This window comes from Delphinapterus leucas, chromosome 14, assembly GCF_059928025.1.
Source record: "Delphinapterus leucas isolate spDelLeu-1000000601 "Yukka" chromosome 14, BTC_Dleu_Yukka2, whole genome shotgun sequence".
NCBI lineage: Eukaryota > Metazoa > Chordata > Mammalia > Artiodactyla > Monodontidae > Delphinapterus > Delphinapterus leucas.
In genome coordinates, this window is record NC_143142.1 from 60,797,459 (window position 1) to 60,813,773 (window position 16,315).

Sequence of the window (16,315 nt, forward strand, 5' to 3'; positions counted from 1 at the left end):
AGGGCTCAGCACCTGAGAAGGTCAGAGCTGGAGGGCCACAGAGTTCACCTCATCACCTCCCGTGTTCTACAAATGAGGATGGGGAGACCCAGGGAGAAAAAAGAACTTGCCTAAGTTCACCCAGCTCCGAATGGCAGAGCAGGGAATTGAGTCTGGAATTCATGGCTGAACTAAGTCTTATTTCCTCCACAAGACAAACTGGGTAGAAGAAGAAAGCGATAGTCAAACAACATCAAAACACTCACGTTAGTAGGTACAAATTAAACTACTTGTTTGTGCTTCCCGTTGTAAAGGGAGGTGGAGGAGGTTGGTCTCCAATGCCCAACTCTCGGGCTTTACTTGGGATCTGCAAAGAAAAGGCAACATTTAGCCAAAAGCCAGTGTGGGTGACACAGACTACAGGAGTAAATGAAATTTACCAAAAGTTTTGAATGCCCACTAAGGTGATCCCAACATGATCTTTCATAAATATCTTATTTAATCTTCAGTTACTTCTCAAAACAGCCCTTGAGGTAGGATTATTACCCAATTTCCAAATGAAACTTGAACGGTTTAAATGTAATTTCCAAGAACACTACTACTAAACGGAAAAAAGAGGTTAAGTAATCTAAACCTGCGACATTAAATCAGTGCTACTTCCGTTCCTCCTTTCAAGGGGAAACGTGGCTTGGACACTTGCTGTTGGACACTTACTATGTCCACTGTCTTCAGAACTGTGGCAGAGACCCACTTAAAACCCAGCTGTTAACACTGCAATACAGTTTGCCAAATGCTTTGATAGCAGAATGCCCAGGGAAGTGAGAGCAAGACCGCCTGTGAGTGTGAGGAGTGTGTATAAGTGTGTGTATACATGTGTACACACAAGGGGAAAGGAGGAGAAAAGGAAGGCCCAGCCAGTCTTCATGAAGGAAGTGCAACTTGACCCAATTCTTGAAGGATGACTTAGAGGTAACCAGGTAGAGAAAGAAGAAAGGATGAGCCAGCCAGAAGAATTAGGGAATTATATGAAGTTAAGCAAATCAGTGGGATTTGGGGCAGCTGCCACTCAAGAGATGCTGCTGGGGAATGTGGTGGGTGTAGGACTCAGAGAACGCTGCTTGGAGGAGGTGAACTGTGATCAGGAATGTACCACACAGGTATGTAATATAAAAAAGCCACTGAGTCTGCTCTTCATTCTCTGCTGGAGACCACTGGTGTGTTTGCAGGGTCAGAGAGCTATGGCAGAGCTGCCTTTGCCCTCGCTGATTGAGAGCTGGTAAGGGTTGGGTTGCTTGATCACTTTATCCGTGTTTATGGAGCTTTTACTCTGTATGCTTCTGCAGCATGTGGACTTTAGAGACACAACATTCAGAGTCATGGGCATCTGAGTCAAATGGCACCTGGCAGGTCTTTGACACAGCCTCTCATTCAGCATTCACACAGTGAATAATTTGGATCCATGGATCAGGAGCTCTGCCGGGCCCTGGGGGTTCCATGGTTAGCTAAACAAACACAGCATGTACCCTCAAGGGCTTCCCATTTAGTGGGGCAGGCAGAGTTGAAACCAAGAGTGGCACAAGTATTAATTATAAAATATAGTAAGTGCTAGGAAAGAAAAGCTCTATGCTCTAATGGCACAAAACAGGGAGTCCTGATGTGGTTTGTGAAGCTCAGGAAGTACCCTTTGACCTGGGCCTGAGTAATGAAGAGGTGTTAACTTGAGGGAGCAGAAGAGGATCCCAGACACATATAAAGTCCCCCAAGATGAAAAGGCCACTTCTGACTCCCCACCTAAATACCTCAGAAGACATATAGGGAGGTGAACGCTCAACCACCCCAAAGCCAAAATCAGACAGATGGTCAGTCTCTTGCCAGAATCTGAGAAGGGATTTCTTATAACCGTAGCCAATGAGCCTAAGTTGAAGATGCAGCTGCTTTGCTATCTGTTGTCAGGTAGGCTTACACTCCATCCTTTTACACAGTTTGTCCCCCTAAGATCAGAAACTCAAATTTCTGTCAGTAAGAAAAACAGGCAGTCATCAGATCTACTGCACAGACAACTTTGATAAAACAACTAAAGACTGTCTTCTCCCTAACATCTTTATACATATTCTCAAAGTCTACAGCTTTCAGAGAACAAATGGGCAAGACTGGAGGAGGGAGGTTTGGGAGGAGTCGTTGACTTCTGTGCAGAGATGTTTCCTCAAGGAAAGTTCTGAGGTAGACATAAAGAGCCTATGTGACAGTGCACATTGTGGATTTCAGCTGCTCAGAGTTGCAAAGAATCTGACTCACACAAAAGAGTAGTAGGTAGATGTCTGCTATCGGTTGTGTAAATGCTTAACACCCTGTTCTCTTGATTTTTTCTAAGCCCTGATTTAAGTTTGCTGATTCTTGTGGTGTAAACACTCCTACCATAGCCAATTTTCAAGCCATCAAGTTGGCACCACAGAAAGTGGACCTGGGATGAGACTCACATGGGTGGGCTCTCACGAGCCCCAACATACCACTGTTACTATTCACTAGGAACTGAGGTGACCAGATCACTGATAATAGCGATAGCTCTGAGAGAAGGACTTGACTGACTTCAGGATGGATGGATGGATGGAAGGTAGCAGTCTAGTGCTTTCTCTGTAGACAAGACTGCCCTGCATGGCTTTTTCCTCAGAGCGTGAGTGAAGAGAACTAATCAAACACAAGCCCTTAGGCGAGAAACACTCAGAACAAGGAAAAGAGAACAGTATTGTGATATTATTTACTACAATAGCAAAATAAGAATTTTAGATAGCTGCCAGACATCTGCGACAGGAAGAGGCATGACCCCCGGTGGAAAAGGAACATAAAGTAACAAGGAGAGAGAATGCTGAGATGAAAAAGCATCAGAATTAACAGAAAGAAGGATGAATAAGGTTAGATTCCAGGGATACAAAATGTGCAATTGCAAAATCAAACATCCACAGTGAAGTCAATAAAGGCAAAGGGAGGATGGAAGACAGAATTAAATTGGTGTTATGGACCTTAGATTAAGGAATGCTCTCCCACAATGCAAAAAACAGTGAGAGAGAGAATGAGGGAAATGGAGAACAGAGATGAGAATTCTAAACTGAGGTTACAGGAAAAAATTAGAAGCCAGAACCACTGAATAGAAGAAATAACTAAAGGAATAATTGAAGGGAACGGTTCTGAACTAGAAATAACCTGCACTACAGATCCAAAAGACACACTATATTCCAGGAAAAATAAAAGAAGTGACATCCACACTACTCATTTTGTCATTAATAAAATTCTATTACAGTGAAAAAAAAATCTGCAATTAGAAAAGCATGAAACAAGTTACCGACAAAGGAAACAAAACCAGGCTGGCTTCCATTTTCTCTTCTGTTACTGCAAATGCTAGAAGACATTCTACAGAGTTTTAAGGGAAAAGGTTCTGACCTGAGGATTGTATAGGCAGCTCAGTGTCTTCTACATGTAAAGATGAAAGAAGTGTCCAGCCCTATGGGGTCTGCAGAGTAAGGAGCTGAGGTAGGACTGAGGATGAGGAGTTTGGGGGGGAGTTTGGGAAAGGTCAGGAATGAGGCAGCAAACTCTTCCTATATTTGTCATTGTTTGCCTTTAAGACCTTATGAGGTGCATTTGCTATTAAAAAAAAATTTACAAGAAGCATATAGTTCCATTAGAAAAAAAAAAAAAGAGATAAAAACTATAACCTAATGAGGAAGACCAGGAAGACATTTTTTCTCATTTCATTGATGAGACACCAAGGCTGAAAGAGGGCTTATGAGGGCTCCTAAGTGGCAGAACTAGGTCCAGAATCCACATCTTTTGACTCCTGTTATATATGCCAAGAGCTGTATCAGTTCCACCATGTTGACACTTTGGAAAGCAGTGGTCAGGGTGATGATGGCCTGAATGTGCCCTGGAAGCAAAGCAGATGGGAGAGGTGGATGATGCTGGGAAGCCCAGCCCAAGCTAGTTTGTTTATTTATTAATTCAGTCAACCAACATTTCTTGAGTGCCCATTATGCACTGGCTACTGTGCTAGGCATTGGGATTGCTTAGATGAATAAAATGCCACTGATGTCTGTTCTTAAGAGACTAAAAGTAAAACTGTAAGGGAGAATTCCCTTTAAACATAGAGCAGTAGTGCTCTTTGGTCAAGTCAGTTGGTAAGGGTAAGCACATAGGCAAAGCCTAAGCCCATCAGAACTGCCTGGAGGCCTTGGTACCAGCCAGAGTGCTGGGCCCCACCATAGGTGGGGCCTGAGAATTTGCATTTCCACCAAGTTCCAGGATTAGTAAGAGTCCCCTCAAGGCTGCAGGTAGTGAATGTGTTCTAGACTAGGAAAAATACTTCCATTTTGTAGATCATGGAGGAGAGAGGATGTACTTACTCCCTGGGACTTATTTGGGTCATGAAGCACATGGAGCCAAGCAGGATTCCCCTGGGCCCTCAGACAAATAATTCTGTAGGCTCACACTACCCACTTTGGTCTATGGCTGTGCAGTGTATAATCACACAGTCTTGAGTATGGAACAGACCTTGGCCCTGCTCAGTTCATTGCTGGGATAAGTATGGAGTAAGGGACTCAGAGTGACTTGTCTAGCATCTCACGGTCGGTGAAAGGCAGGCCTAGTCTTTGGACTGCTCTCTCAGTGTTCTTTCCCAAGCACATCACAGCCCCTCTCCTCTCCACTCTATTCTCCTGGAACCTGCTGAGTGGTCATTTCCTAAGCAAGCGTTATTGTTCCTATGCTGCTCCTCTCATTTCAAGTCCTGCAAACAGCCACAGAGGGGTTAACTTTTGTTGGCCTGAAAGCCTGAGCCAGTACAGAGTGTCCATTGTGCGCTGCCCCCTCTGGAGTCATTGCTGGCTGCTGGAATGTGACAAGGCAAACCGTTTTCACCTTGCTCTTGTTTTCACCCTCCTCTGTGAGTGCGTTGAGTGAACGTGTGCGTGTACTCACAGGACACGTTGGCAGTAGTGCCACGAGAGGACTCACAGTGGTCTCTCTGATGCACCAAAAAATGGAACTGTGAATTTGGGGTGGTAGGTACGTGCTGGGAGAAGGCAAAAGGAGAACAACAACCTTGTGTGCTTGTGAAGTAAACAAACGGGTTATGTTTCTTTGCTCTTTACTTTTGAAAGTGTCTCTCTTGCATGTGGTCATGAGGGGCATAGACAGTGAACTGTGCAGGGGCTGCCTGCCTGGGTGGAGCTACAGTTGGAGTAGTTTGAACCACAGGACTTTGATGAGCTGTCAGGGGCTAATTCATTTTCATTCAGAAAGAACTCCATGAAGTCCTCCATGTGCCCATCCTGCACTGGGTGCTGAAGCAAACGTAAGTGTTGTACAGCTACAGTTGGTCTCAGCTTGAGCCTGAATTGCAATAGAGTAAGGAAAATAAGAGTTGTGTACTGAAACAATGAGAAGACAGTGTATGACTAGTATTTAGTTGCAAGCTCTGCAGCTGTGAGCAGTGTTAAGTCAGGCCAAGGAGTGAGTGCTGTGGTCCAGAGTTTGCAGTATGTTGCCATGGAGAAGTGAAGACTTGGGCATGACCTTGAAATGTGGGAAGGCTTGGGGTCTGTTTGTTCATTTGCTCATTCATTCCTTCATGCAACAAACATTTGGAGAATACCAGTTGTATGGCAGGCATCACCTGCATGGTTGGAAGAGGGTATAAGAAAATATTCTACAAAAATATCAAGGCAGAAAGAACTCTGTGTGTGTGTAATGCCACTGGGGAGACTGGTGTGACTTGATAGGGAATGCAGCTTGTTGGCTAATGAGCCCTAAGACTGAATTCTTAAGGTAAACCAGTAGGGAAAGTCTGGAATTGATGTGCTCCTGGATGGGATTATTTGAAATTGCATTACTGTTTCATCTCTAGTTTTTATACTTGCGCTGCCCTGGTTTGGCCCTCATGCAACAAGAATTGAATTTCAGCCGAGCCTCTTACGGTCCCCCTGCCTCTAATATCAGGTTCCCTTAATTCAGCGCTCACACCACATGCCGGAATTATCTTTCTAAAGCATAACTTTAATAATACCCCTTCCCTACTGACATCCCCTACTTAAATGGCTTCCCATTACCTTTAAGATAAAATCCAGCTCATTAGCGTGCCATTCAGTGATGTCCATGATCTGGCTGTAACCTTTTATCTCCAGCTATACCTCTTACCAGTCACCACATTGTACCACACCTCCTAGCCAAACCTCAGCTTTCTCTTTCCTGAACATAACCCTGTGTGCTCCTGCCCAGGCCTTGCCTCATGCTGTTCCTTCTGTTTGCCATGTCTTCCTTCCCACTCCACTTATTGAAGCCCCTCAAGGTCAGAGCCATATCCTATGCTCTCTTGAGGACTTCCTGTGTAGTTTCCTATCTATCAGTCTACACCTTGCCCAAGTGGAAAACCCTTTCTCTTCCCTTTGTTTCTATCCCTTATATAAAAATCTGTTTTGTTTTTCAAATCGTTCTTCAAGAGTGTAACCTCCTTGAGGAAAGAGATTGTATTTAAATTGTGTATCTTAGGATCTTGACTGGAGGAGAACTGAAAAAAAAATTGTTGAATATTCTTTTTTTTTTTTTTTTTTTTGCGGTATGCAGGCCCCTCGCTGCCGTGGCCTCTCCCGTTGCGGAGTACAGGCTCTGGACACGCAGGCCCAGTGGCTGTGGCTCACGGGCCCAGCTGCTGCGCGGCACGTGGGATCCTCCCGGACCGGGGCACGAACCCACGTCCCCTGCATCGGCAGGCGAACTCTCAACCACTGCGCCACCAGGGAAGCCCTTGAATATTCATTTTTTGTGGATCTCTTACTATTTGAGTTTCAAGTTTTGGAACTTTGTCTTCTATATTAATTAGTTAATGATTTATACTACTAAATATAAGAAACTCTGAAGTGAGTCATTTTTAAAAGGGAAGATACTTTCTCAATATAGATAATTTATCCACTTCGTACTCCTATCTATTCCTCTAAAGTTTAGATTTTACTTTCTTTTCTCTTATCACAGAACCTGCAGTAGCTATTGACCTACTCTGGTTTAAAGGTCCAAGTAGATTTAGTTTAGGAAATTTTATGGAGAATATGCCTCAGCTTTTGCTCTGACCAAAGGACGCTTTACAGGTAGGTACCAGGGTATTAAAATGTAACACTGGAGATTCCTGCCAGAGGGAGTAAACCACTGAACACTGTTGCCATAAGAAACATGGCTACCAATTTGTATGGTTTTTTGCTCAATAGAGGTAAATAGGGACAGGTTCTCAGGCATCTTGATGCCTCCAACAGCAGTGTGTTACCTGACACTAGTAAGAGAGGCCTCAATGAATGTTGACTTGAATATGACTTTTTAAAACCTATGTAAGGTTTTGGGCAGATAGGCAGATCAGTCTAGATGAGACAAGAATCTCACAAGTAAAGGAAACATAGTGTCATCTGGTCTAACTACCCTCCTCTGCTCCTAAGTGGGGACTTGGTCCCTTTTGTAGCATGGGGCACAGGTGGCAGTCCAGTGTTTGCTTGACTACTTTGGGGAGGAGCCTCATGCTCTCACCGGGCAGCCACTTCTCTTGCAGAAGTGCTGCATTCATTGGGTTTTCCCCTAAGTGGAAGCAGTTGTAAATGTGTCTTTCTGTGGGGCTGCGCAGTTTCCAGGAGCTGAGTATGTTCCTGGGCTTCTCTGGGGAGCAGGGTCCATGTTGAAGCCCTGCTGCCTTGCTGGCTGTCTTCCTCACAGGGCGTCAGCTGAAAATGTACTGATTCCAGTGGGAGGAAGTACCCGCTCGGTTTCCAGTTCTTGGCTGTTCTGAATGTATGTTTGCAGGCATTTTTGGCATTTTCTGGTGGGCACATTTGCTGGTCAGTTCCTTAAATTGATGGGTTCAAAGGTAGCAGCCTAAGGTATGCTGTAATGCCTTCTGCTGACTGTTCAGCCATTTGTGAAGGCTTGGATGTAATCTTACCTACAGCCAGGGGTAGAAGGAGATGATGTCTTGAAGTTGAGGGTGGCCCCAGGGCTTGAGATTTTTCTCTTGAGAATGAGCATTTGGGCTTTCTTTTGAGCTTTAACAATGATGAGTATGAAATTGGGAATAATGGGACATGGAGTGAATAAGGGTGAAGGATAGTTTAGCTGATCCTATGATGGTTTGGTGAGGAGGAAGGCAGAATAAAAAATCCTGGGGGGATTCCTGGCACTTCCAGAGGCCTGTGAAATGCTCCCTCTTCTCCCCTCTCTTTTTTGTTGTCATGTAGACATACGGCACTTTATTTAAGGTCTAGGAAGGGAATTAAAACTGTCTCGGTGACTATTTTTATCTAAATGATTGATAATGATTAAATAACTTTTGTGTTGGAAACATTTTTAGCATTTGTTTTGCATTAATCACAGCATTAGAAGTAATTTCTCACTGAACTCTTTTTGTTTTCCTTTTACAAGCCTTCACCTAAGCTTTGCATTTGTTTATTTTAAGAAATAAAGACAAGACTTGTGCATGATTAAAATAATTCATAGTGAAAGATAATAAAGGAAGAATGGTCCAGAAGTTCTTCTTCTGAGGGGATGGAGAGATTGGCCCAGGCAGCCCAGGGTTGTGTTCAGCTTTGCAGACTGTTCTTCACATGTGAGAGGGAAGTTGTGCAAGAAGCCAGCCAGATGCAGTTTCCACAGACCTGAGCATCAGCACTTAGACCTCCTTTCATCATGGTTGGCTTTGATGGTGACTCAGCCAGCTGTGGCTTTAGTATAAGAAGCATCTAGCTTGTTACTGGACTGGAGGACTCACCTCTCTTATCTTTATCCTTGGGCCCACAACCATAAAAATTAATAACAATTCAATGGAAGGCTGTGTGTGTGCGTGTGTTTCCCGCTCTGCTCCAGTATAATATAATTTGGGGATGTGCACTTTCTGGTTTGATTTCTTTCCAATCATTTTTTTCTGATGCCATAGATAAGTGAGGTGGGATGGGGCTTCTGGAACTTAGTTTGAGTTACCTTTGAGGTCATTTTCCTTCCTGCCATGGCTAATTATCTCTCTGCTTCTCAGTTGCAGATCTGATCCCTTCTGAACAACCTCACCGTGTCTCCATCCCTGGGACTCTGAACCCAGCAGCTGGACCACTTTCTCCTTGGAATTTTGGCTGCCCTTTCTTCTCACCTTTCCCTTTTCCCTTTTCCCCATCCCCCTCCTGAGAACTCTTGGAGACTGTAGGATTGTCATGGAGCCCAGGGAAGTCTTAAGCGGTTCCCGGCAAAGGGGGAGCGAGTCGGAATTCCTGCCGGTCTCCTCAGCCAAGCCCTTGACTGCTCCTGGCTGTGCAGGGGAACCTTTGCTCTCTGCTCCGGAGACTGGGAAGGGGATCCCAGTAGGCGGAGAACGCATGGAGCCAGAGGAGGAGGATGAACTGGGCTCAGGACGGGATGTGGATTCCAACTCCAATGCAGACAGTGAGAAATGGGTGGCAGGAGATGGTCTGGAAGAACAGGAGTTTTCTATCAAGGAGGCAAACTTCACAGAGGGGAGCCTGAAGCTGAAGATTCAGACCACGAAGCGGGCTAAGAAACCCCCAAAGAATCTGGAGAACTATATATGCCCACCCGAGATCAAGATCACCATCAAGCAGTCTGGGGACCAGAAGGTGTCCCGTGCTGGGAAAAATAGCAAAGCCACAAAGGAGGAGGAAAGAAGCCACTCCAAAAAGAAGGTAGGGATCCCTGTTGACTAGGTTTTTTCTGTTTGTTTTTGCCATTTTATCCTCAAACTTTAAGGGTCTATTTGCTTATTACTTAATTATTTATAAATTACTAATCTCCTTGATGGCATACTTAGGACCTGCAGAATAAATGTCTGTGATATCTCGGTATAGTATCCAATTTATTATTATGGATACTATCGACCAAAAACAAAACAAAACAAAGCAAAAAAGAAACTACTAGAATTATAATCGTGAAAGTTCCTATTTATTGTGTAGCAGCCAATTGGCTGGGTCAGATCTGGCTAAGCTGTGACAAAATTTGAGGGTGTTTTTTGTTTTTTTTTGCTTTAATATTTGCATTTGTTCTCACAGTCAAGAGTAGGATGTTGAAAATTTTGGTCAATCAGAACAGTCAAGAACAGTTTTAACCTCCTTTTGGTTTCAATCACTGCTGTAAATCTTTCTACAATAGATAAATCACTTACTTGACTGAGGAAGCCCAGTCTTTGTAGTAAATGAGGCTCTTCTAGGGCTGAGAGATCATTATCCTGGAAGCCAGTGGTGAGCTTTAGAGCTGGAGAAAGGGAAGGGGTAGGGGACTGGCATGAAGCTTTATCTAACAAACTGTAGACTTTTAAGATTGAGTGTTGAATGAACTTGGTACATGGTCATTTTCCTCATAAAAGTCAATGTGGGTGTGGAGCTCTCTAGGTGATTTAGTGATGTTCTTTGGTTGGGAATGTATGGATCTAGGTTTCATTGTATTTATTTTGTGTCACAGAGGGTTACAGAGACCTCCCTTTCTGGGAGGGGTGTGGCACTCAGCTGTGATAGCAGAGGGCTGCCCTAGTCTAGAAAGTTTTTGTTTCCAAGAATCTCTGGGTCTTGTGAACAGCTCTGAAAGGAGCCCTCTTGCTGACAGAGTTTTGCAGTTCTAGGTAGTAGATGTTAACCAGAGTCTTTGTTAACTCTTTCCCCCACATCATAATTTTTTGGACTCTGGACATGATGAAAGATAAAATGGTCTATATGAATGAACCTCTCTCCTTTATAGCCCAGAGATAATCTGTAGTGTTTCTGTTGACAGTGGTTTTTGAACTTTGGGGTAGTCATTTTCAATAAAGCTGCTAAGAATCATGTTGTTTCTTTAGTGTAGGGCTTGTGCCCTTCCTTATGCTAGGCATTTTGGCAGATTTGTCGAAGTTAAAATCCAAAAACTTGGACTAGAAGAGACATTTCTGGGTGACCAACACCCCCAGTTTGCTGAGACTATCCTGGTTTTTAAACGGAAAGTCCTGCATCCAGGTTCAGTCCTGGGCAAGCCAGGGCAGTTGACCATTTTACTTTAACATTTGGACCACAAAGGAATCTTTAGAAATTGGTGTGTTTTTATGTAGCATAGAGGTAGTGCTTTCCCCTCTCCCCTCCCCATTTACAACTTTGCAATGCTTTCTGGGTTCTCTGTCATAAAACCAAGGATTATCTAGATGCACATGGAAACTTTTGAGGTTTTTGCAAGCAAATGCAAAGAAATGCAAGCAGGCTCAGAAAGTCAGCCTTTGCTTTGGAGTCGGGTCTCTTCAACTTTGAAAATGAGTGTCTTTGTCCCTGGTCACTGAGATGGCACAAAGAGTGTTGTTGGATTTTTGTGTGGGTGACCAGTCTTGAAAAGTGTGGTAAGTTTTCCCTCCATCCCCATCACTGCCAGAGTTTGAGTAGCAGCCCACAGTTTTGGGTGTGCAAACCCAAATTCACTATCCTAGAAAGAGAGTAAGTTGTCCTGGTCAGTACTACTTTCCTAAGGCCATAAGATTGTTCCCAAATATAGGCTTCTGTCTATTAGAATGCCCCAGAATAAAACTCTGGAATTTGTGACATGGGGATGATTTCAAAGCTGAAATGTGTAATGGACCTCCACTCTCATATCTGAAATTCTCAGGCTGGTCATTCTCACCCAAAAAGTTGGATGCCCTTTTGTGCTTTATTGGAAAGAGAGAAGAAATTGCTTCTTTGAATACGTGACTTACCAAATGCATTACCAAATTACCAAAGGCATTTCTAAGCCTGAGCAATTGGAGGGGGAAGAAAGGAAGGAGAAAGGCTGAAATTCAATGTACAGTGCTGTGTTATGCTGGCACTGTAATGGGAATATCTATGAAAATTTTAAATTGTTAGAAGCTTGCTTCATATTGTACTCCTTTATTCTTCCTACGTTATGCCTAGAGCTGATTCTTTCCAGAGATGAATGAATAAAGTTATCGGTACTGGGTCTTAATCATTTGATAGATGATAGGAAGTTCTCTGATCTCTATTGGAATAGAATGTGAACTTTATTACTCTTCAAGTGCCTGTTGTTTTGCAAACAAGGAGTAAGCAAAAGCTGGAGCTGAGGTGGAGAGGTGGAAACCTTGCTTACCATTTGTACGGAAAAGTTCAGTGGAATGAGCTTGCAGAATTTATTTATTTGTATGAATGGGAAGTACATGATCAGTAATTTGAGATAGGGAAAAGGATGAGGATGGCATTTTGTAAGCATCAGATCAGTGTCTCACTCTAAAACTAGTCTTCTGGATTTTTTATTTTGAGGCAGGTTGCTCACTGAAGAAGTGTACATGGAGTGGCCCCTGGGACTCAGATCCTCTGCTAAGAGCTTGGAAAAAGGCTCTGTTGAGCTGGTGCTTGAGCAAGTGGAGATGCCTAGTTGGGTATCACCTGATCATATATGCTGACTTAGAGCAGGTTTGGCAAACTGTAGTCCGTGGGCAAAATCCAGCCCCCCGCCTATTTTTATACAGCCCACAAGCAAAGAATGGTTGGGAAAAAATCAAAAAGAGAATAATATTTTGTAAGATGGGAAAATTATATGAAATTCAAATTTCCCTGTCCATAAATACATTTTTATTGGAATGGAGCCACATCTATTTATTTACATTTGGGCTATGGCTGCTTTTGCACTTCGACAGCAGAGCTGAGTAGTTGTGGCAGAGAGTGTATGGCCCTCAGAGCTTAAGCTATCTGCTATCTAGTTCTGACCAAAAGCACTTGTTGACCCGTAACTTAGGGGAAGGACAGTGAGTTTTAGGATAACAAGGATTTTGTTTTATTTCATTTTGTTTTGAACGATTCAGCCTCCAAACTTGGAGGCTGGGGAAAAATGAGCATTAATCATTATGTGCTTTTCTTGTTGTTTTTTTGTTTTTGTTTGTTTTACTTTTGCAGACCAATCAATTTTGTTCAAGTCATTGTTTGACAGCCTTTGGCAAAGACAGCTTATATTGGATCCCAAATGATTTGCTTTCTCATTGTTTTTTGTAAAAAGAACGTTCTGTAGGATAATTATGGCATTCCTTACATATCACAGCTAGTTTTCTGCTACTTCTGTCTGTACATGTTCTACTGCTGTGGGGTGAGGAGATGTGGGGTGAGGAGATGTCTGTGTGGTATGCTTAAGAGCTTTATTCCAAATTTCAAACCTAGGCCCAATCCTCCAAACTGGAGAGTTGTTACAGATTTTCAGGTAACAGCGCCACTTCAGTAGTAGGATGTTAGGAGGGACCCATGAAAATACCACTTAATTGGCTCAAGGATGCGTGGACTCTTCTAACCAGCGGACAGATCACCTCCCTTCCATGTAAACTTAGGATGGCACTTGAGATGCTGCCTGGAAGAGGGTTTATGATGAATTGATTTATGTGAGGTGTAAGAGCAGCATTTGGTAAGAAGTGGAGGCTGAAAAGAGAGCTCAGAACATATTTTAGGGCCTCAGAATTGTCCTTTGGGCAGGTCCTGAGTTGCAGATGGATGATCCCATAAATGCACCTTGCTCTTTATCACAGCACCCATGTTGTTGCATCTTAGACTGACTCAGGTAAGCGGTATAATAACTTAAGCTTCCTCTACTTTCCTTCTAGGTCACTCAATAAAAACAATAGAGAACATGAGAATGAGTCTCTAGAAGCAAGTTCAGGTATAACATGTGAACTTAAAATGTTCCAACAGTGACAGGTTTTTTTTTTTTTTTAACATCTTTATTGGAGTATAATTGCTTTACAGTGGTGTGTTAGTTTCTGTTTTATAACAAAGTGAGTCAGCTATGCATATACATATATCCCCATATCTCCTCCTTCTTGTGTCTCCCTCCCATCCTCCCTATCCCACCCCTCTAGGTGGTCACAAAGCACCGAGCTGATCTCCCTGTGCTATGCGGCTGCTTCCCACTAGCTATCTGTTTTACATTTGGTAGTGTATATATTTCCATGCCACTCTCTCACTTTGTCCCAGCTTATCCTTTCCCCTCCCCGTGTCCTCAAGCCATTCTCTACGTCTGCGTCTTTATTCCTGTCCTGCCCCTAGGTTCTTCAGAATTATTATTATTATGTTTTTTTAGATTCCATATATACGTGTTAACATACTGTATTTTAAGAGGCTCTCAGCTGGGCAGAGTTTAGCAGCTCTCCTCCTTCTGAGGACTTTCTGTGGGTGTCAGGACACCCACCAGGTTCAACGGCATGAGAAGGAGAGGGTGTTCTGAGACAAGCACTGTACAGTGATCCAGGGTAGAAAATGTGGTGTGGTTATCTGCACCAACTGTCTTTGTGACTCTGGATCTGGAATATAACCTTGCTGAAGCCCTGGTTTCCTCATCTGCCAAATTGAGATGCTAGTTTCCACATGATATAACCCAATGTAAGATTTTAGGAGAAAATGGGTAATTTACAGAGCACACGTCATAGTAATAGTTCCGATTTATTGAGCCATGTGGCAGACCCGCGGCTAGCTCTTTTATCTGTATTCACTTTCTCTACTAGTCCTTATTCCAGTCCTGTCGGACAGATGGTATTTATTTATTTTTATTTATTTTATTTTATTTTATTTTTTTTGCGTTACGCGGGCCTCTCACTGTTGTGGCCTCCCCCGTTGCGGAGCGCAGGCTCCGGACGCGCAGGCCCAGTGGCCATGGCTCACAGGCCTAGCCGCTCTGCGGCATGTGGGATCCTCCTGGACCGGGGCACGAACCCGTGTCCCCTGCATCGGCAGGCGGACTCTGAACCACTGTGCCACCAGGGAAGCCCCAGATGGTATTTATTTACAGATGAGGAAATTGAGGCTCAGTGGCTTCAGATAAGCAGGAGCAGAGTTGGCCTTTGAAGTCAGTTCTTCTAGACTGTTTGGCCAATACTGGAGTCCAGGCCTCAAGTGCCCACACGAGACAGGGTTTCTGGGAGATGAGGATCCAGCATGAGGGCATTTCTCTCCCACTTTCCCATATTGGCGAGGATGGCAGGATCATAACCTGGCCTGCTGTTTTAAATTCCAAGTGTTTCAAAGCCTAATGAGTTAGAGTATTATTTTTTCCTTTATTGTGCTTATGGATTGTTATTTGCTTCTATTTTGTTTCCTTAGACTTAATGTTCCCCCTTCCCCCAGCTTCATCAGGAGAACCTATTTTCTCTAGCAGCAGAGACATCAACCTCATATTCCTCAGGGCCTGCGATGGTCCTAGGAGCATGATCAGGATTCCTTCTTAGTAACCCCATGTAGAACATCATCACATGTGTATGGAAAGACCCTGTATTCTCTTTTGAGCACTCATAACCCTCTCTTGGGAAGTCTGATAGGTCACAAATTCGTGTACTGATACTTCAAATAGCACCTTCCTCGTGTCAAACACACAAAGTATGGGAGAGAAAAAAGGCTTTTTAGGTGATGTAGATGGGAAGCTAGAGTGGCATCAGATTGCAGAGAGTGATGCATATCAAATAAATGAATGGGTTTGCATTTAATTCTATAAGTAATGGAAGTGCTCAGCAGGCTTTGAATCGGGGAAAGGAAGGGTTGGGGGTCCAGGGAACATGATGAAAGTGATGTAGGGAAGAGAAGCATAAAAGGAGAGTCTTGGTAGTACAGTTGTCAGTAAGGAGGGCTGCACCAGGGTTCTCCATTTCCCCTGTAAACTGCTGAGATGCACATTTCTCGCCTGACCCTCTATGGGTTATAGCAGTTTGGAGGGGCTGCAGGAGGGAGGGCATGTTGGGCAGGGGATGAAAGGTGGCTCAGATTGCTGGACCTCTGGTGCTGCACCCATTTCCATCTCCTCATCCACTCTGATGGGTGGTCCTGAGCATCCAACAGAGAGCCTTCCACCCTCCTTAGGGTTCAGGCGTCCCTCCCTCGCCATCATTTGTGCAGCCCCTTCTCTGGTCACTCCGAGGTGCATTGCTTGGCTGAGGGCTTGCCCTCCCTTCCTCAGGGTATGTGAATGTGGTGCTTTGAACTCCTGGGAGTATATGAGCTTCTTCCCCTACAACACCCTCAACCTGGCTGGGAGAGCAGGTCTGGTCAGCATTTCTTCACAAGAAGCTGAATTTCCCCTCTCGTTTAATTTTATATTTTCTCTCTATAGATTTTTTTTTAAAAGCAGCACCATTCCTATTTATTCATCAGAGTGCCTGAAAATTTTGTTTCCTGATAGGTTTCTCTATAGTTATTTTAGAGCTAAAAACCTTTTCCGTAAAGTAATTGTATCTACCGAGTAACAGGTTACATTTGACATCTGGAGTTGGTGTTCGGGAAAGAACACTGGACTTGGGGACAGGAGCCCTAGGTACCAGCTCTGCCTCTGTTATTAACAGCTTCAA

General features: G+C 43.8%; 1 protein-coding gene across 1 annotated transcript in view; it reads left to right on the top strand.

Annotated features, from left to right (window-relative positions):
* Positions 1-16,315, top strand: part of SETBP1 (SET binding protein 1) — a 378,300-nt gene that overhangs the window by 11,824 nt on the left and 350,161 nt on the right. Inside the window, exon 2 of the mRNA XM_022561823.3 lies at positions 9,029-9,686. Coding sequence (XP_022417531.2) covers positions 9,201-9,686 — 486 coding nt within the window. The 5' untranslated portion in view covers positions 9,029-9,200. The remainder of the gene's footprint in view (positions 1-9,028; positions 9,687-16,315) is intronic.